The sequence below is a fragment of the Aplidium turbinatum genome, chromosome 6 (assembly GCF_918807975.1).
Source record: "Aplidium turbinatum chromosome 6, kaAplTurb1.1, whole genome shotgun sequence".
Taxonomy (NCBI): domain Eukaryota; kingdom Metazoa; phylum Chordata; class Ascidiacea; order Aplousobranchia; family Polyclinidae; genus Aplidium; species Aplidium turbinatum.
The window spans coordinates 23,176,375-23,197,732 of record NC_137477.1 but is presented as its reverse complement, the minus strand read 5'-3'; the positions used below and the strand labels follow the sequence as shown (position 1 = coordinate 23,197,732).

The window sequence follows — 21,358 nt, the reverse complement described above, 5'->3', positions numbered from 1 at the left end:
TACAAACGGTGTTGTCTTCACTCATCAGCAGTGCTTTCATTATATCACAGTAATTCAGGCAGAATTTTTAAGTTTTAGACTAGGACTAGGCCTAATCAACTAGCGGACCGCTGTCCGAATCCGGACCTTCTGGTTGTTGCTGGTGCACCTTGCGCTTCTGGAAGAATAACCTCATTGCCACGTTTCAGGGCCTCTTGAAACAGATTTACTGTATATTGGGAGGAAGCAGTTTTTTCAGTGATTATCCTAGTTGCTGGGGGCCCCCTAGAATTTTGTCAAAAATCCAAGTCGAGTTACATTTTACCCAAAAAATGGTTCGCTACCGATAGTTTAACTTTCGTGGTTGCGTGTGAAATAACTTAATCACCGGTCTGCTAAAAATATTCAACTTGACAAACCGGACCTTTGTTAACATTAGTTAAGTTAAGGCTAAAAGCTATTACTCAGCCTAAAAATACGTAACTTTGATAAAGAAACACAAAATAAAAACAAGAAATCAGTCATGTTATGCATCGGTTGAATGTCTGCAAACGTTGAATTAATGTCAAAATCGTGAAGCTGTTTAAACAACATCATGATTACTAACCAGGCGTTCCTTGAAACTGCCTTGGCCAAGACTCGGTTATTTTCTTTACAATATGGCCTCGATATATAAGCTTCAAAAGTAAAGTTTAATTTCAAAGCTTAGAGTAGCCATCCGCATTGGTCCCATGACGATGTGGTCGATTTTGTTGCAGGCAGAGCACAAAGTGATCATTAACATTATTTTTTTGCAGTTCTAACGTTACCAGCACATTTGCATTGACAAGTTGTTTGAGCTAAAAAAATAGTGCAATCACTTAATGACGTTGTTGAGAGCCACTTATTCTACGTACTACGTTTGTTGCAACAAAGAGCGCAATGAGGTCTTTGCTGGAAAATTTAATAGAAATTTGGTGACAGGTTGAAACGAACTGATCGCTTTCGCAGAGACCAAACAAACATTTTATTCACACTTCGTTTGCTTGAGCATCATATTTCACTGCAAATCCGAAATAATGTGATTTCCCAAGGCACACTAACTTTGGCTCAGAGGAAGTGGTAAGACAATGAACTTGACCATGACTTCTCAAATGATTAACTTCTCTCAGTACATACCTGCTATGATGTATACGCAAATAAATCTATCTCCATTCTTTTAACAGGCCAGGTAATTATTAATTTTCCACCAGATAGAATTTAATTTTGACCTTGTTGGCCAAACAGAAACCTGTTAAAACAGTCCAGACAGCAAAGCAATCGTTTTTTTACATTGATTCAGCGTCTGCGGACGTTTAATCAATGTAATAAACAGTTGCTCTGTTGCCGGGTATATTGATACACCTAGTTAACAAACTAAGTTTTTATTACATCGATTCAACATCGGCAAACGTTCATTTTTGTATGTTGTAACTCATAACAACACCCCCTAAGCTCTCTCGTTTTCATTTGCAACGTCGCTCAAGTAAAAAAAAAAGCGAATCAATGGTGAAGGGAGTTTTGGTCAGTTATGACTTGTTGGTCGTGCATTTTACTGAGTGTCAGTTTTGCGCACTAGTGCTCAGCGATAAAACAAAGGCTAAAAATAACAGAAAAGTATCAGACTTCAGAATGTTGTTTGCTGCAGTTCGTATAAAAAGCAAGGAAATCACAAATTAACTGCTTGACGTCAAAACACAGGCCTAATCTAATAAAAATGTAAGTATGTGGCACAAAAATGAATACTTACGCAATCAGTGGAAAAAAATACCAGACAAAGGAGAAATTAACAATATCTAAGTTGAATTTAAAACGTGCAGTTTCAATGTAATTGTTGTAGTGCAATGTTAGTAAACGCTCACGTAGATGGCACATTAAACCTTCGGTGCCGTAGAGCCTGTTGTTGTTTTAGCCTACTGGAAATAAACTTTATTTTAATCCGTTAGGTTTAGACTTAGAGGTAGTGTGAAAGAGGATTAGACGTTACTTGAGCCGCCTACGCAAGGAAGTAAATTGTATTTTGCTTGATAATTACGTCTCCTAGCGATAGCGCAAACAAGAAATTTGAGTTAGCTGACTCATATTAATCTGGTCAAGAACTTTTAGTCACCGATTCGGTTGGTCGAACTTCACTAGACGGCTATAACCGTAGGTGATCTTGATATATCAACCTGCAAGATAGCCTACATCTGAACTATAACGCATAATAATCGGTTCACTAAAATCTGGCGCAAAGTCGCTTCCAAAATAAAAACCAATTAAACTGAGGTAAATGATGAAAAGGAAAAGTTTATTTCTACAAAGTAATACCACGAATGTAGCTACAAGTATTGTCAAAGAAGTTAAATAAAAAGTAGGTGCTGTAATAACGTACTGTACTATAGGCTATGAATTCTGCACAGCAAGAAGTTGAGTCATGTCTTTTTTTCTAAATTATTGATATTGCGTAAATAGAATTAATATTGTTTTACAGTGTAAGGTTCCACTCAATGTAAGTGGCAGTGTGCCGATGTTTATGTTTGTTATGCGTATGAAATGAGGGCGTTTGTAGCTTTGCAGTTAGACAGATGATTCAACATGGCTTTTACAAAAATTGTTATATGACTTTAAAGAAAACAGGACGAACAATTTATCCCATGGCTAAAACTATTGAGAGAGATTTATTTGCCTAGAAACAATGTAGGCCTACATCCTCGAGTAAAAAACTGCTCTTTTGTTTTGTAATTTTTTACTTAGCCTGCTGTAGAAAAATTGGCAGTTACTTCAAGCGATAGCGATAGTTCATGTTTTACCATTTGTTTGCATTGTAGCCTACCAAACAAAGACTTGTTAAGGGCTTTTTGTTATCCGTCCAGATGTTTACAGGTTGGCTGGACTGACACATATGTTGTGAAAGACAGGGCCGTTAGAGGATATTTTGGGCCCGGTACCAATGAAATTTTTGGGCTCCAAACCAAGGCATTTATATAAAAAACGCACTGTAATATCGAAAGAATACACTGTGGTTTTTTCTTGCTGCCGGGACCCTAAAGTTACCTCGGGCCCAGGCTAAAAGTACTCCCTGGGCTAGACCCCTCTGTCAACGCTACTGGTAAAAATTATACGGAAAGTAATTGTGTTGTTAATCGTCAGTTTATGAGGTCCGTCGTAACGGTGACAAATTGCATCTGCTGTGTATAGGGTGCGAGACATCCAACAAGAGTTATAAAACTAATAAAATGGAAACCGAAAGTGTTTACTGTTTAAAAACAGCAGTACGCTATTTGTAATTTAGGCTACGTAACTACAGCTTTAAGAGCTTACGATGTCGTTAAAGATGCTTAGGTTTATAAATTACAGGCTGTCGCAGACATTTAGACCGTAAAAAATTGTAAGAAAAAGAAAGGTTGTGTCTGCAAACATCTGTCAGATTAGATGCAAGAGTAGAGTCAGCAAATGACACAAGCTGATCATTTTCTAAGCAAATTTTTTTTAAAACAACTACGTTTCGCTTTTGTTCGAATATCAATACTGAAACTTTTTTTTTTCTAAGTTTCGATCAACCCAGAAACTAAACCCTTTTTCGTAAAACGGAGCTATCTAAATCAAATCTCCACTCCATAATTTCACTGCGCTGATGAGAACAAGTTTGAAACAGCTGGTCTTTTTCTGCTGTGCATTTTCTATTCTTACAATTCTTAAAATGAAAAAGTATTATAAAATCATGTCATTTTCGCTGTGTGGGCTACATATTCTTGAGAGGTTGCTGATTTTTTACTTTTACTTGTTTAGAAAGCAATTAGAAAAATCTAAGCTCAAAGCGGTTTGAAAAAACTCAGGTTCTGTCATATTGAAAAACCGCCCTTGATCGTAAGTCGCATGAAATAGTGTTTGAATTGAACTATGATTAACCGCTCTTGATTATATGTTTTACATAAGTACTAGCAATGAAAGTTTTAGACAATAATGTTCATTACATTTTTCACTGAGAATATATGTTGCGTTGCAACGTTTCTGTGTGTTTTGTTTGTTTTATGACGCATGTACGACGTTAGCAAGAGAAAGGAGAATTGCAAAGTTGGTAGCCTACAGGATATCGCCATTGTATTGAATGCCTTGAACACAAGCCCGCAACCAGGGGGGGGCATTGGGGGCATTTGCCCCCCCCGAAATTTTTTGAAAAATTTTTAAGCGTTCTATGCAGTATAAACTGTACTATGAATAGACGTACGTCGTAGCCTACACGTACAGCCATACTGTGTGTAGAGTGTAGTTTATCGAAATCGAAAGTAGGCTACGCTGGTTTCGATAGTCTACACTCTTGACTGCGAAGCCATGACAAATGAACTTGCCAGGTGAAAAATTAAGTGGGAACGAATTCTTGAAAGTGAAAGGCCAGCAAGTGCGATTGATGCGGTGTCAGCAATAGAATCCCAAAAAGAGTTTTATCCAAACATTTACAAACTCTTGATAATTTTGGCTACACTTTCAGTCACAATTGCTTCTGCAGAAAGAACATTTAGCTGTCTACGACGCTTGAAAAGTTACCTTAGAAGCACTATGAGGCAGGGCAGGCTTTCTGGACTAGCTCTCATGCAAATCCATCGTAGGCCTACTCAAATTCCAAGCGCAGAATTGGTGTTAAACGAACTTGCCAAATCAGGTAGAAAGTTAGACATTATGCTCTAAATTAAAATGTCATTTTTCATTTGCAAAGTCAACTTCTTTGGGCCTACAAACATAAAAACTTGTTGAGCCAACAAAATGTTTCAGGATTGTAATTTGTAATTACCGTGTTGAGTTTATTCATATGTATCTGTTTATGTTGATGTAAATATATGTTATTGATTAATTTATGACTCCAGTCGTGCCAATGCAGTTCGTAGCCTACAGATGTTGTATTTTATTTGTAATCGACTGAACACATTACTGTATTATCGTAATTTTCTTCCTTGGGTAGTCATAGCTAAATGAGAAAAGGTTACAAAGGCTAGATTCCTTTAATGCTGTAGGCTACTAAACAAAAACGTGATTGACATTAGTTATGACCACTGAACTGTAACATGGCAGTGCCACACACTCTATCAATGGGCGTGGACATTAACATATAAAAATGTCACAATGCATCATTTTAATGTTTGTTCTTTGATAAAAATTAAATGCCCCCCCCGAAAATATTTGCTGGTTGCGGGCCTGCTTGAACATGTTGAAAAAAGAATTTCAATAAACTTTTTAAACGCATAGGCTACACAGGCTACGTTATGTCATTGAAAATAGTACCTTATGCTCAAGTTATGGTCGATATGGTTAGTTTATAAAATCATTAAAATTCAGCCACCAACGAAGTGAGTACGTGAGGACAATCTCCGCATGTGTCTGCATTGAACACCGCATCAATCTCTTTCGCTTGTTATCTGTGTAAATTTCCTTGAAACAAGTTAATCATGTCTGATTGTCTGTGCATAAGAAATGTAGGCATAGTTGTTTTGACACAACACAAAGCTCTTTACACATGGATTTGAAAAGGTTATGTTAGAAACAGTGGCGTAGCCAGAAAAAAAATTTGGGGGGGCCAAATATTGGATGAATTGAAGAGAACGACAAAGTGTTTAATTTAAGACATCTGCAGTGGCGTTTCCTGGTGGGTTAAGAAAAGAAGCAATAAAGCTGATGGGGGGTTAGAGCGTGCCGAAGGCACGCGTATACTAGGGGGGTCCGGGGGCATGCACCCCCGGAAAATTTTTGCAAAATTACACTCAAATAATGGATTATAGCGCTTTCTGGAAACACTTTCAGGGAATATTTGTATAAAAATTATAGACAGATAAACAGCTATTAACTTATCAAAGGTAGCTGTTACACACAAACGGGCAAGAATTGCGGCTAAAATTAGAGAACACAAAAAAACTTAGCTACACAAAAACTACAAAAAAAACCAACAGAGTAAGCGATCCTGAAGTTGCTTCCACAGATTAGTTAAAAGAAGCGTAAATCGCGTAAACTTTGCGCGATTTACGATTTGCAAAACTCATTGGTGTCTTTCTGTGTGTCTAAAACAAGTCCTGGAGGGTGTTAATAGCCAGATGTCTTGAAAAACAATATAAATTTATACAAATTATATTATATTTTCAACAAAGGGTTCAACTTCGGAATCCAAACTTTGAAAATTTGGGGGGGGCCATGGCCCCTTTCGCCCCCCCCTGGCTACGCCTATGGTTAGAAATACAAGCTTAACCATAGGTCAAAATTTATGTTGTACGTGACTTGTGTTGACATCCTTTTGGTCTTTGTTGATCAATACAGCAATAAATATTTATATATGTCACTGCTGCCATATGTTCTTTGTGATGCAGGCCTATGACAGGAAATACATCTATTAATCCATGAAGCCATTAACGTCAAAAGGCTTAATATGTTGTACACGTTATTCTACTTCTGTGTTACATAAAGCTTGCTGATATAATTGTCTGGAACTACGTACAAAAGATTGACATAATTTTCGATTGCCAAATGAATTACGCAATCTCAATGTGAATTTTGCCAAGTTAAAGTTGCCAATGTTGCTTTTTAAATCAAAACGTTTGCTTAAATTCTTTCAATATGATGTCATTGGATATTGCCACAAATTTTTGAATCATGCTGTGTTGTCAAAATGTCAACTTCCAACCTGATGCACAGGCTATGCGCAAAACTCATGCCTTTGCAAGTCCGTGTTCGCGAGGGCGTGTTGTTGAACTACCATAACATGAAGTGGTCCAAGTTTATGACAATCTGTTACTTTAACAGAAGATACGACATGGAATCATTGTGCAACGCCCTTGCAAAATTAAAACGGCACACCAGGGCGTCGCAGATCGCGACTTACAGTTTGAAAACCCCTGCAGTACACCAACTAGGTCGACCGTGAAATTGATGTGTGCGAACGTGCATGCAGTCTTCACATCTTCAGCAGTGTTTTATTTTGTTACCATGCAATGGGTTTTTTCATCACTGAAATTGCCACTTTGTTAACCACTGTGGTTTGCCATAACTCTCAATCAAAAAATCAATTTTTTTATCAAATGCTTGTTTGCATGCGCAAGTTAAAATAAATTTATGGCAAAGTATATCCTGTGCGTGACCAGACTCAAATGCAAGAAACAAGTAATAATGTTATGGTTTTATTTATCATTATTGTTGTAGGCCTACAACAGCTAAGGTCTTGTAGCGACAGGGCTCATTTTTAACTTTATTTCAAGTTTACGTTGTCATGACATTATTACCCGACTTATTCTCGATGCGTTATGCAAGAAAGAATACAGTCGATAGGCTACCGTTTTTAAAGTATTCGGTTTGACCCGATCTGGAATCGATCTCAGATCTACCAGCTCCAGACCCGAAAACGAAACCACTCGACATAACTTGCCTTTTTTACATTCTGCAGACGTTAAATAAATATAAAAAAAACACATTTTGCCTTCAGTAAACGTATCTGTGACGTAATATTGTTTTTGTGATTTTTTAATCCAGCAGTTGTAATTTTCTGTTGACCTTCAAATCAAAACCAGCAGATAAAACTGCTCCTTATTACATTGATGACGTCTGCAGGCGTTGAGTTGTAGCTGGGATGCATCCAATGTTAAAAGTTTGAAAATATATGTCTGGAGTATGTTCAAGTATTATACTTCAAACATTCAATAAGCCTTAAGTTGTTGTGTCCGTACTTCTCACTAACTAATCTAACACCATTACAATATTGCAAATTTCATTCAATATGTGCTCGTGTTATTTTAATGAATATAAGGTACGCGTAATATTAAAACTCATAACGATCAGAAAGCTCGTAATTGGACTTCCATGTGGATTTCACAACAGTGGTTCTCAACCATTTTGTAATTTCTATCAAAAAAATATTAAGCTTACTGGCCACAATAGGCTACTTCTAAAAATGACACTGAGTGATAACTTTGTAAAATTACTGTAAAGTATAATACTGTATTGCCCTTGTATAGTTTTTTTCTTTCTACTTTTAGTACTTTTACTTAAAATCAATGCATTGACAAACCCACTTAAAACTTTGTAAACCACTGCATTAGAAGGTGATATAGGTTAACGGGTCTACCTTGCTATCAATGCTCATATCGTTTCATTGTATAAAAGTAAGAAGGCGGAAAAGAAGCAAAAGAGTGAAAATGGTAGATTTCATTATGAAAGACTGAAAGAGATTAGTCACTACGAACACCTAAATTCCGGCTATTTTCTGCGGGTGTGCCGTATTTAAAGCCTTACCGTATCCGCATTCTTTTAAGAGCAATGAACTATAAATTCAGTCAAATGACAAGTCAACCGTACAACGCATACGTTACAAAAATATTAATATTTACAAAATTTACATACAATCAATTTAAACGTCATTTAGTGCTATCAAACAAATAGATATTGATCCAGCATGCAAACTATTAACCGGTGTGAAATGACATCAAGTTATGATTTATTCAAGATTGCGTGACTGTATTGGAAAAGATTTAGCACTGAAAGCAAAATAACTGCAACCGGAAGCACATGACAGGATGTGATTATTATTAATGTAAATCAATATATATTTTTATTTTTCTAAACATTATACCAAACTTTCACCTCCGTCTTCCGTGAATAAACGTTTAGTAGCTTTGCACTTATGTGAAAAATGTGAGGTGTGGTTTGACCTACTCAGTACTGTAACTGCTTATAACGAGCAGCAGTTCGCACACAATGAGATTAGAAAGAGCATCTCAGGTCAATTTACACTTTTGTTTAAAAAAAAGTTGAGTCAAGTGTAAGTAAGCCTTCATGAAAGAATTTTAAACTTTGGTTTCTTCGTAATATACTGTATTTCTGTTGTACTTTGATAAATGGCAGCAATTTATGGTAAAACAACACAGTATAGGCTGCGATGGAATGAATACCATACGCTTTTCAATCCCTGTTTTATTATTTTTAGATCTAGGAGTTCAAATCAAAATAAACCCAACCTTTTGTAAATAACTAAGTGCAATATCAGAAACACAATGGAAGCCGGTGATAGATTAAACTGCCACCTTTACACCTGCGCCCTTTGTGAAAACTTAACCGATTTAAGCTCAGCGTGCTGCTGTCCAGAAAATACTGAAACTACGATAAAAGTTACAGAACCACGACTTCTAAAGGTGAGATGTTGTAATGGTAGATTTTTTATCTTTTTGCATGTTTTGAAACGTACTGTTGCAATCGATCGTAAGTCCAATGCTAGTGGAAAAGAAACATCCAGCCATCAATCCGTCTTAAAATCCTTAAAGTTGTATAAGACATCAGCAATCAACACCCTATTATGCCACACATGACATTAGCTAAATCAGTTATATTTCTTGTTTTTACGTTTGTTCAAAAGCTCGCTAAACGCTAAAACTAAATGCAACATAATTTGTGTTTCAGCGTTGCAATTTGCAAGAAGGTGACACTTTGTGCGCTGTTCATTACGATAAGTTGAAAAGCGGAATAATATTTGGAGGAGGAGGAGGAAAAAGCGGATGCTGCGCTCCTTTTCATGTTGAACAAAATCACGCTTCTCGTCTCCGCCCTGTTCCTCGAGTGTGGAGACAATTGTTTGATTCATCTGATATTAACAACAGGTGGGCTATCACGATTATCATTAGTACAACAAACAATTGGTATTATCATCATGTCCGATTCGAAGGTTGGCTGTCGAATATTTTCACAAATCTCGATCTTCTGCCTTTGTTTTGTCTAATCCAATACTAGATGAGTCAGACCATCTCTTGACATCACTTCCTCACTTTTTCTCCGTCTTTCTTTACATTTTATTTCTTCTACAAACCAGTGACGTAGCTAGAAAGAAAGGTTTAAGGAGGCAAAATCAAATGTTGAGGGAGGAAACGTCATTTAACATAAATTACGATAGCATTAAAACATTGTAATAGTATTAAAATGTTATTTTTGAGGGGGCAAGATAAAATTTTGTGTGGGCAATTGCCCCCTAACTGCGATTGATACAGCTGTCCTACCGATCCAGTCATTTTGATCGTGTGTTTTATATAGTCATTTTTCTTGCTTGTCTGCTCTAATTCTGTTTGGAATTTCTTTGCTATTGCTGTGGTGTTCTGTGTGTGATATTCTGCCGCATTACATTTAAAAGCCATTGTTTCTGTTGCTTTATTCTTTAGGCTTTTATATTGGTTTGACATTTAAAAATAAGTACAATGTAGGCTAATGATCACAGTGATGTTTTTTTGAATGGATACTTTCATTATTCTTTGAAACGTATTTATTTTGATTTCCTGTTTGTAAAAGATTTAACAAATAAATTGAAAACCAGAGGACTTTTATGCTCCTTTTTATATTACTCTTTTAACTGCTTTACAAGTTTGTTCAATAACCATGAAAAACAAATATCAGCCAAGGCACTTTGCTGGCAGTAGGCTACCTTTGGACCCGGGCTCGAAATGATTTTAATGGTTCGTAACCTTTCCAAGGGGCCTGGGAACTTAAAGAAACCACCTCATATTCTTTTAACATAGCGTTTTTTTTAGTGTTTTGATTTAGAGACCCGAAGATCTCATTTGGTACCGGGCCCAAAATATCCTCTCAACGACCCTGCCGGCAGCGTAGTTGCAAATTGTAGCTTTTATCGTTTGAAAACATTTTACAATTTTACCCTTGAGATGATTGTGGGAGTTGGTTTCTCTAAGCGTTTACTGATTGTTTGTTGGACTAATGGCAGCTGTTTTAAGTAAAGCAATAAATGAATAAATAATAGAAGAAACAAAAATAAACACAAACGCTTATCATTCATTTGTGTCATTGGTGTATTACATGGAAGTCTAAACCATTGTAGAGCACTAGACCTATATTTTCCAGTAGTTTATAAACACCACGCACGACGTCACGATGTGTTCGCCTATCTCTAGCTGCCCTAATCAAAAAGAAAATGTAACAAGAGTAGTGAAATAATACGGTAATATTTCGCAAGTTTGCAAGGCTCTTTCGTTTGTCAACGTGGAGCGTGATCGCAGATAACCGCAAGCTCACCAGCAAGGTGATCTGCGATTCCTCCATCTAGTGAACTTATTGTTTCAGTTGGACAGCCACTTAATTTATCTTTTTATATTTAGCAACAATTGCGCGTGTGATTACCGCAGACCAATGTGCTTTGACATTAGAAAACTTTATTAAAAACTTTCTTTTTTTCAGATACTTGCCTTCACTTCAGATTTGTAGCCAATGTTACAACATAACGCTGGATTTGGTTTTGATTGAAGACGATAAGAATGACGAACAAGAAGGAGAAGACACTTCGGATACTTCTTCAAATGAACAGTACGTGTGATGTCTGACGCTATATTTCTACTGCCATAACTTGCTCTTCATCATAGGCTAAACGAAAAATGTTCAACAGTGAATAAATTCTTAATGGCAGTTTGCAGAACCTTCAACCAGTGCACTTTAAATCCGATAGAACAACAACAATAAGTAATAATAACAAAGCATCAAAATAACGTCAGTAGCCGTAGAGTGATCACAAAAATTATTTATAAACCTGAAGAATTAAAAAAAAAATTATTTTTAAACCAGATGTAGAATAGAACTGATTGAGGCCCACTGTACGATCGCCGAGCGGAACTTCTCACCACTTTGTCACGCTGCCGAAATGTAGAAATCATCATTGTTAAGCTGATTAACGCTTTCAAACACGCATTTCAAAACAACTTATGTGTAAACGTAAAGCGATTAAGAACTGACAGACTGTCTAACACAAGCTGTACAACCTTTCTTAATACTGTTCTGTATGTGACAAATCATCTCAAAATTTTCTTTCTAGTAATACAAGCCCAAGACACTGGATGAGTTCGATCGGTTTGCGCAACATCTCTGCAGACAGTTCAAGTGACAGTACATGGTCGCTAAACTCTTCTCGACAGGCTGAAGACTCTCCTACCGGCCTAATGTCTTCATACACTGCTCGAAGCGATACCGCGTTTTCGACGGCTATTCCAGATTCCGTTAAGCGCTATTTTAGGTACAGCAAGCGAATTGGCTCTGTCTTCAACCGCAAACGAAAGACAATTCCTCGAGCAGACAGTGTTGAGTCTCCCGATGAAAGTTTCGTCGGCAGTGAAACTCTTCAAAACGACCATTACTACCAACTTACAGATCGTTTGGATGATAATGGTTCTTCCCAACTGCCATGTCCTTTAGGCGAAACAAAAAAAAGCGAGAAAAACTTAAAGTGTCCAGGTGAAGCACAAACTGAAAATATTTGCAAAGAGCCTGCAGTGAAAATAACTTTGATACCGAAAAGCGAAAGAAAAGAATCTATTCAACCGAAGCAACGAAACGCTGAAAAAATTATTTTTGTATCCAATCAAAGCTCACCTCCTCAAGAAGATGTTTTATTGGATTTTTCCATCCAAATTGCACGCTCAGAAAATGCAGCTCTAATCAGTACTTCTGATAGCTCAGATCCAGACGAATCTGTGGAATGTCAAAAGTGCATTTCAAAAACACAAGAAAAAATAAAAGACAACGCAGACATATCTGCAGATTTTAAGAATAACACACAAACTTCATGTCTTGACGCAAGTGCAAATGACATGAATATTGCACCGCACAAAAGAAAGCCTATGAAGATCACAATCAAATCGATTGCAACCTCTCCAAAAACCAAGCAATCAGAGTCTATAAGTGACAACACCGTAAGTAAAACTTACGCTGAAAATAGTCCCAAGCTTGTTTCCGTTACTTCTTCAAATATACAATTCATTTCAATAGCACCGAAAAACAATAGCCTTGAAAATGAAAAGGTTGCAAGGTCTGTTGACAACAGTTGTGTTTCAGCAACCATGGACAACAAGTGCACGACAAACCAACGTCAAGATAAGAATGGCTTCTCAACTGCTCGATCGTCTCAACACCGACGAAGCTCAGTGCAAGATGTAATAGAATTTCTTTTGACAAACTTCCAGGATTCTGATGTATCTCAAAACACTGCGAAGAAATTATTATCTTTTCTTGATGAACTGCGCTTAAATGTTCTTCAAGTATTTGCTGGCACTCTAGCTCAAAGTATCGTAGATTTCGCTCTGCAAGATGTGCAGATGTTTTCCACAAATTATGACAAAAAAGAGGAAATAAATTGTAAAAATAATAGTGATCCGATTTCCTGGTCAAACACGTGGCTTCAAGACGTTGAAGCATCTTCCCAAAATCTATTAATTTGTTCTCACTGCGGTGCACCCATCCTTCGAAAAATATCCTGCATCAATACATTTGCAGAATACCGAGCTAATGATATCATTTTTGGTGCCTTGCAGCAAATGTCGGGCAAAGAACAAAAATTTATTGGCCAAGCTGAAACACAAGATTATCAGAAAACAAGTAGAAATACAAAGGCATACTACCGAACTGAGTTTTCTATTCAAATTAACGATGAGAAATCTTTTGACAAGAAATTGCAGACTTTGTCAAACTCTTCAAACGCCAACACAGGAGATAATGAATCCAAGAATAAAAACTTTGATAAGCATTCAGGTGATTCCTTCTTTCAAGTTATAAACTGCATCGTAGAAGATTTAATTCCTGTAACAAGATCTTTTTCTACTGGCTTCATAGATAAATGTGTTGAAGATGAAGACGAAGATTGGAGTTTTCGTCCAATTGTTAGATCTTTTTCAAGTGAATCGTTTTTCACGATGACGTACCAACTTTCCGATGAGAAGAAGAATATAGAAGACGAATTTGTGATCGTTCCCATTGACACTAAAAGTCAGTCGCATAAAGAAGTTGAATCCGGCGTATTTATGTCCGCTACAGAAACTGATCGGTCGTGTACTGACAGCTTCACTTTTCCTTTAACCGATTACAGCGATACCGACAGAGAATCGATGTCATCTCACTTCACCCAAATGTCATCAGTCGACAATTCTGGAATTGCCGATTTGTGTGTTACTTCTGGTGCAACTGACTTGAACAAAAACACACAGGATGATGGAACATTATCCAATGAGATCTTGACTCCAATGATTGACGAGCATTCCATTACGTTAGAAAATTTACATTCCAGTGAACTTCCACAAAAGATCACAGAGGAGTGTGTGGTACCAATCATTTTAACAGGCGTGCAAGAATCTTTGTGTGATGACGATCTTCAACACACTGCAGCAACCGTTTCGGATACTGCGCCTTTCGACAATGATGATTTGTCGATGGTGTTATCTTTACACTCAGGAGAGAGCCTTGTACCTAACCCGACTGTGAAAGCAGATGAGATGTTGTTGCATTCTGCCTATCCTCAGCCCGAAGCAGGCAATGACGTGCTTGATTCTGCTCTACGTTCTACTTATGAGTTGATGCCTGATCCTACACACACCAAAGATCTTTCCGATTTAGACCACACACTTTTACAAAACTCAAACGATGTGTCCCATCCCACTATGCAAGATGCCCTTTCCGAAGACAACCTGGATGATGAATTAGACTTCAAACATTGTGTGACCAATCAACCTTTAGGGTCAATTGCTGAAGACCAAAACGACGAGAAGGCTACAACAGCGATGACAACCACTGATCGTCGAAATGCATTCCGAGAAAAAACAGACCGCAGCACTGTTGATTGGTTTCCAAGCGATGACGTTTTGCGACAAAGACAAAGTGAGTATCAATAAAATACTTTGTTTTCTTTCACTGTGAGCTTACCAAAAGACGCAAGACGTATCAAGCGACGTGTGGTACTTTTCCTGCAAGTGGCCTACCGATGTATATGATTGCTAAAAGTGTTATATGAGTTTTCACCCTATTTCAGCCTGTGGTTTATTTCAACTGTTAAAATTCACCCGTGTGTGGTGACACGTGAGTTTTTGACTTGCCTATTTTTAATTTTTTTTTTTTTGGAAAATTTTTTGTGTATTATTGAGCAACCAGGCTATTAAACTTTTGTAACTTTTCCGTTGCATTTCAATTTGCTTTTCTAAACGTTACGTTTTTGTTAAAGGTACTGAATTTGTTAGAGCAATAAATCAGGCTGCTCTTCTAAATGCTCGCGCCCCAACGATAATCAGAGACAAACTGCGAAAAAGTGATGAAGAGCCAGAAGACGAGGATGTGTGTGAAGTTATTGGCGCTGCAATGGAGGAAGTTACACCTCAGCTTTTACGAATGAGACCTCGAATCAAGAAAGAAGTTGATTTAAACGAAAAATCATCAATTATTCTGCGCATTTTTACCATCATGGCGGCTTTAGGTTTTGCACTTTTTGTCAGCTGGCGTTACTACTTATCGCCTTTGGTTTAAATAAAAGATAGGTTACCATTATAAAGTTGGGACAGTTTCATAATACAAATGATGAAATTAACATGACCTAGTTAGTAGAATGTAGCTTACTTTAATTAACTCCTTTGTTACAGTGCAAGTTGTACACGTGTGTGGTGACTGCCTACTCTGGATTGTGATTTATGTTCATGCATCTCCAGGTGGCCATGGCTCATGCAACACATTAAATGTGTTGGTACGTACTGTGCCTGTTGGCCTTTATGTAATGTGCAATTCATTGATCAGAGAAATATTTTTTTCTTACTCATATGTTATTTATTTGCGATCCGAATTTTTGAACTTTGTCAAATGTAGACCATAGTCCGAAGTACAGATATTGTTATTTTGTTTACAATGCATGTTTTGAAATATGAACTGAGTTGCTGTTCTTGCATATTTTTATTTCGTTTTTAAGTTGCAAACATTTCGCTTCAGTTTAATAAGTGGCCAATTGGCAATCTGCTGGGATGATTTTTTTTTAATGAAAAGGAGAAAACACCTCTGTGCACTGTTTCCTTACAATACTTTTTCTGCTTTAGTCAGCAACGTAGATAACTTACTTCGATCGACATTATCAATGTCTGTTTGAATTCAAACGGGCTGATTGAGTGCGTGCAGACGTTACTAAATAAAACTTATAAATAGACTAGTTGTAACTTTGTCTCAACATTGTGGTTTTGATCTCATGAAGCACTAGGGAAGTTAGATAGAATATTTCATTTGAAAGAAATGATAAAACACATTGCACAATAAAAATAATTAAAAAAACAAACAAAAAACGAGATTTCTTTTCTGTTTTGTTCAACTAAACTTATTTAGCCTATATTGTAGCCTACAAAAGCAAGTAGCCCATAACTGATAGGCTGAGGTTTTGGATAAACATGGCGCAAAGCCACCCACTTCCAAGTAGGCCTTTTAGTGCTTTCTGCGTTTGGAGATTTTTGTGCGCATCACTTGCTGTTGACAATGAAAAGACATTGCTCGAATTTCGCAGTAGGCTAACAAGAATTGTTCTCCAAGAAAATTAATTGGAAAGGAAACAAGTTGAAAATTATTTTGAAATGCTTTTATTTTGAACAGGGTTATGGATTATGGAAGCACGAACATATTTTCAAGGATTTTTTCAATCGAAAAAAAAAAGTTTCACTCGCATATTAGCGTGTTCTTTCGCGATGTCATTGCATCCAAGCCAGCTTAGCTTACAAAGAATACTCAAAAATCACTGCAAAGGCAAATAGTGTTGTCACGGGTTGGATGTTTCAATCATCTCCTTTGAAAGTATGTGACGCAATAGCGGATCCAGGGGGGGCACTTGGTCACGAAAAATTTGGGAAAAATTCTGCATTTTTTTATTTTGCAATTTTTTTCGCTTGCTCAATCCATGGCTACCTAAAGATATCTCATCTCCAGGTGGCCATGCTCAATCTCATTTTATTAATCTAACCAGCGCCATCGAGATTTTAGTGTTGGATTTAAATTTTAAACGGTAGAAATGTTTACGTGCCCCTGAAAAGGCTGATGAGGCAGTAGCAATAGGTGTGTTAAACAACAAAAAACTTGAGCACAACCAATTCTTAATTACAGTTTATGCAATCAGCAAAAGTAGCATTTGCAACTGCTCGTGCTCTTCCGCACACCAACAGTCACTGGAAAGAGATGTCACAAACGCTGACTTTCTGTTCATAATTAAATATAAGGAAAATCTTCAAAACGATGCGTGAAAAAGAAAAGAGTTTGATCTTAGAAATTAAAATTACAGACTCAAGAAAATACAGATTACAGACTCATTTGTATTTTGGCCAGTGATAAAATTACAATTTATAACACTCTTACGCCCTATAGTGGGAAGTAAAATACTTCACAGAAAGAAACTTATATTTCGTTTGTTGTATGAATGAGTGATAGTCTGCAAATGCATTATTGAGTATGAAATAAACACGGTAGGCTACCTTATCACGAAGAATTAAGTTTTTAAAACGAATACTTTTTCACCTTTATTTCGACCTCTGCAAGGTTTACGACGTAGCCTATTGCTTTTGTTTTAATAGTCAAAAATAGAAACACAAAATGAACTGATAGACAGGATGTAATTGTCTGAAGTGTGGTTGGTTTTGAATCTTTAGCCTCCGACTGACAAAGCCTTGATAGATTCACAGTGGATAGATTATTCCTGGTATTTTCGCACAGGGATACCTAAACTATGATTCGCATAGCCTACTAATAGACGCTTTTGACCCAGGGCCGGTTACCGAGACTAGCAGAGTGTTGGATTGTTGAAGTGTTGGCTGTTGTTGCCGGGGAATTATTCCATCCATTAGGTGCCGTTGAATGTAGAACAGTCCTGAAATGCGTTGCTCAAGCTCACACCCCGAGAGTCGAACCAGCGCCGCTTGATCTTAAAGCTTTTTTGTTCACGAAGTTACGCGCTAACCAACTGAGCTATCTGGACGGAATTGAAAGCAGGCCCGAATTTAGGGGGGGCAGAGGGTGCAAGTGCCCCGGGCCCCTTTTTGAAGGGCCCCCGACGTAAAAAATGTGATTTTGCGTTATTATTTTTTTTTTCTTTCAGCCTTTGAAGTTTTTGCAAAATGCTGTGTAGTGCAGTGCTGGATTAATGCTACTGTAGACGTAGAGGTGGTTTTTGCACGCCCGCCTGATCTAAAGACTAAAAGTGTCCCGGGCCCCCATAAGCTAAATCCGGCCCTGATTGAATGTTATGATGACCATCAGGCATCGAGTCAGCTGCTTTTTGTGAATTAACTGTAATATAAATAGGCTAGGTATACTACAACAGATTTTGTAGCTACATTCTTTGTTCACAAAAGACACATAGGCTACATTTTAACACGTTCAGCCAGGAGTCGCCAAACTACAGCTGAATAATTAAACTGACATAGGCTACAAACCACAAGCGGGTGATATGTTTAAGATGTTATTTGTCGTTTTATGTCCTTATTTGTTATCAAAACTGTTTGAAAATAACTGTATTTGTAAAAGATTAAGTGAGGCTTCCACGTGGTTTTGTGGTAAAACATTAAGCTTTTTTTCTACAACCCATTTGCCTGCAGCTTTTACGGGTCGGCAACCTTTAGCATTGATAGAGCCGCACAATCTAATCGACTGCTCACAGCAAAATCCTAACGCTTACAGGAAAGCCTTTTGTTCGAGTTATTCGGCCGCACCCTGTAGAACTGATTTGTAGTTACCATTCCAACAGCTGTCAACTCTCAATATGACTGGGAAATTTAGCTACAATATTTAGCTATACTGACTAGCTACAAAGCCAACCGTAGCTACAAAGGTAAAGTTTATGTAACTACGGTTGGCTTTGGGTAAAGTGTTGCGCCTCCTTGTCGCAACTATTCGGTTTTTGATTATTGCACCACAATGGTTTGTGACAAGAACTAGTACAAAAAATTATCAAGTGAGCAAGGGCCGAAGGGCGCAGAGATAAAAGAGCCGCAGGTTACTGACCGCTGAGCTATAGGCTATATGAAAATCCGGAATATTTGCTACAGTGTTTAACTGTTTATTTTTGAGAAGCTTCCAAAACATGTACGGTATTGAAAATTATATGTTTAACACAATATTTCTCAAGCATTCCGTAATCAAAATAATATTTGGACATACAGCAAAAGATTGACCTACTCTTGCTGAAAGGTGGTGCCACACTGCTAGTGTTGCATCTCATTATACTAAGTCACCGGCACCAATGGGAGTAGGATAGTCAGAGATGAATGAATGACCGTCTTTCTTTCAGCGACTACGCCCACCTAAACTACACCATGGGTAGAGGTAGGCTACACCACGCTTATCTCTGTAAGCAGTGTATTTTCAATAACAAGCTTAAGCCGGGAGTAGAACCAGGATTTCATTGGAAAGCTAAGCAGCTGCGTCATCCTACTACCTGTGACATCGACTTCTAAATACATCACTAACCCTCAGACATCTATGTCTTCTCAAGCAAATAACATTCGAAACAAGGGAAAAAACTTTTATTGAATATCAAAATGCCTGGTCAAGTAGTTTTGATTCATTTGCGATAAAGACTTCTAAACAGACAATACGTTTTTGATTTGATGCCTGTTCAAATGTTGCAACAGCAAATGATGCGGAAAACTGAAACTAAGCTACACAGTACACATACAACCTACATACAAAACTGACATAAACATCTGTGTAAACACACTGGTTCTCTTATGCTTGTATCCTTATATTGGTTGAGAAAGTCGCCTCTCGTATCTAACGTAGAAGTTAAAGCAACCGTAAAAAATAGCGAGTAAGAGCAGGATAGCTCCATCGCTTCCAAATGGAGAAGATTTAAAGCTAAACGTGAGAACTTGGCTGAGTATTTGCCAAAAAGTTCACATTTCAAAATCGATCTTTCTATTTCTGAAGAATGTAAATTATGTCTCTATAAAAGTGAAAGTATTCCTTTTAATAGTGTAGCAATCCAATATCATGCCAAACACGTTTTCCAATAAATATACTAACACTCGGCCACCCCCACTAGTGGGGAACAAACCGACGATGGATTATGATGATGATGAACACAACAGCAAGACTAGAAAACTATACAAAAATCGTTGAGAAGTTGGTTGATCAATGTGGGATTTTCAAGAAGTTATTTCACACTGTTTTCAAATGTGATAACGACGTGTATGTCGTTTCCTCCATGTCATCAAAACTCATGATGCTTTTAAAAACGTAGTTACAACTTACATTTCTCAGTGTCCTACAGACCTTTCTAGAGAAAATAGAAAAAATTCAACTCATTTAACAGTGGATGTACTTTCCAACCTAAAGCGTAGTATCCTCAAAAAATGTAATTTTTAAGACACTGAACCTACAAGAATTCGACACATATCATACAGTTAATATAAAAATACAACTTTTGCAACAGAAAGGACCATAATTTATGAAACCACGGTCAGTTCGAACATGTGGAACTCAAAATACGTCAAAAGGTAAAACGAGCAGTGTTATCAGTATAAACTTGTCTTTTTCATAATTCGCAAAAACTCTGATTCATTGATTTCTCCATCACCGTCTCTATCAGCTTCATCTATCATCTCTTGTAGTTCTTCATCTGTCAAATTTTCTCCAAGTTCTTTGGCAACACGTTTGAGATTTTTAAACGATATTTTCCCGGTGTCATCATCATCAAACAACCTGAATGCTTTCAAAATTTCTTCTTTTGAATCTTTTTCACTCATTTTATGTGTCATCATTGTGAGAAAGTCGTTAAAATCAATTGTTCCACTTCCATCTTTGTCAACATCAGCAATCATTTTTTTAATTTCTTCTTTTTTTGGTTCAAAACCAAGCGCCCGCATCGCTACTTTTAGCTCTTTCACATCAATGGTTCCTGAACCATCTGCATCAAATAAGTCAAATGCTTCACGTATTTCTTGCTTTTGTTCTTCTGTTAGTTCAGGTCTTGCTCCACCTTTCCGTTTTCCAGCACCAGTTACTGTTTTTCTGTAATTTGTTGCCATTTCTACAGAGCTGAACTGTGCAAACTATATAACAAAAATTTCTTGAAAATAAGTGAATATCTAAAAATCTACAAAGCAAATATTCGCAACTCAGGCATTGTCATAAATGATTATACTGTAGTTTAATATACATGGAACAAAAATGTACACACAGACTTTATTTCAAACCTTTGTAAAGGCCGCAAAAATTCTATTAATTTTAAATAAAGTCCGCCCCGATAGCTCAATTGGTTAGCGCGTCACTTCTGGAACGAAGAAGCTTCAAGATCAAGCGGCGCTGGTTCGACTCTCGGGGTGTGCGCTTGAGCAACGCACGTTAAGGACTGCTCTCCAATCCGCAGCATCTAATGGATGGAATAGTTTCCCGGCAACAAGACGCCAAGAATCGGAAACTTCACTCTGTCAATCTCGGTGACCGGGCCTGCGTCAGTGATTCAAAGCCTCTACAAGTATGCGAAACTGCCAGGATTAAGCTCTGCAAGAAGCTTTCCCAGTCCGAGGATAAAGATTCAATCAATCAATCAAATTAAATTTATAGAAAACATTAAATCAGCATTTAAATCACA

General features: G+C 37.3%; 2 protein-coding genes across 2 annotated transcripts; one reads left to right on the top strand and one right to left on the bottom strand.

The window, feature by feature from the left end:
• Nucleotides 1–8,944: 8,944 nt before the first annotated feature.
• Nucleotides 8,945–15,961, top strand: LOC145772787 (uncharacterized). The gene is made up of 5 exons (XM_082584662.1): nt 8,945–9,140; nt 9,406–9,602; nt 11,182–11,307; nt 11,810–14,637; nt 14,978–15,961. Exons 1-5 carry the CDS (start codon nt 9,003–9,005, stop codon nt 15,274–15,276), a joined length of 3,588 nt encoding a protein of 1,195 aa, XP_082440788.1. The 5' UTR covers nt 8,945–9,002; the 3' UTR covers nt 15,277–15,961.
• A 3,313-nt stretch (nt 15,962–19,274) lies between these two features.
• On the bottom strand, nt 19,275–20,856 carry LOC145771595 (uncharacterized). The gene has a single exon (XM_082583300.1). It carries the CDS (start codon nt 20,790–20,792, stop codon nt 20,280–20,282), a length of 513 nt encoding a protein of 170 aa, XP_082439426.1. The 5' UTR covers nt 20,793–20,856; the 3' UTR covers nt 19,275–20,279.
• Between the last annotated feature and the right edge of the window lie 502 nt (nt 20,857–21,358).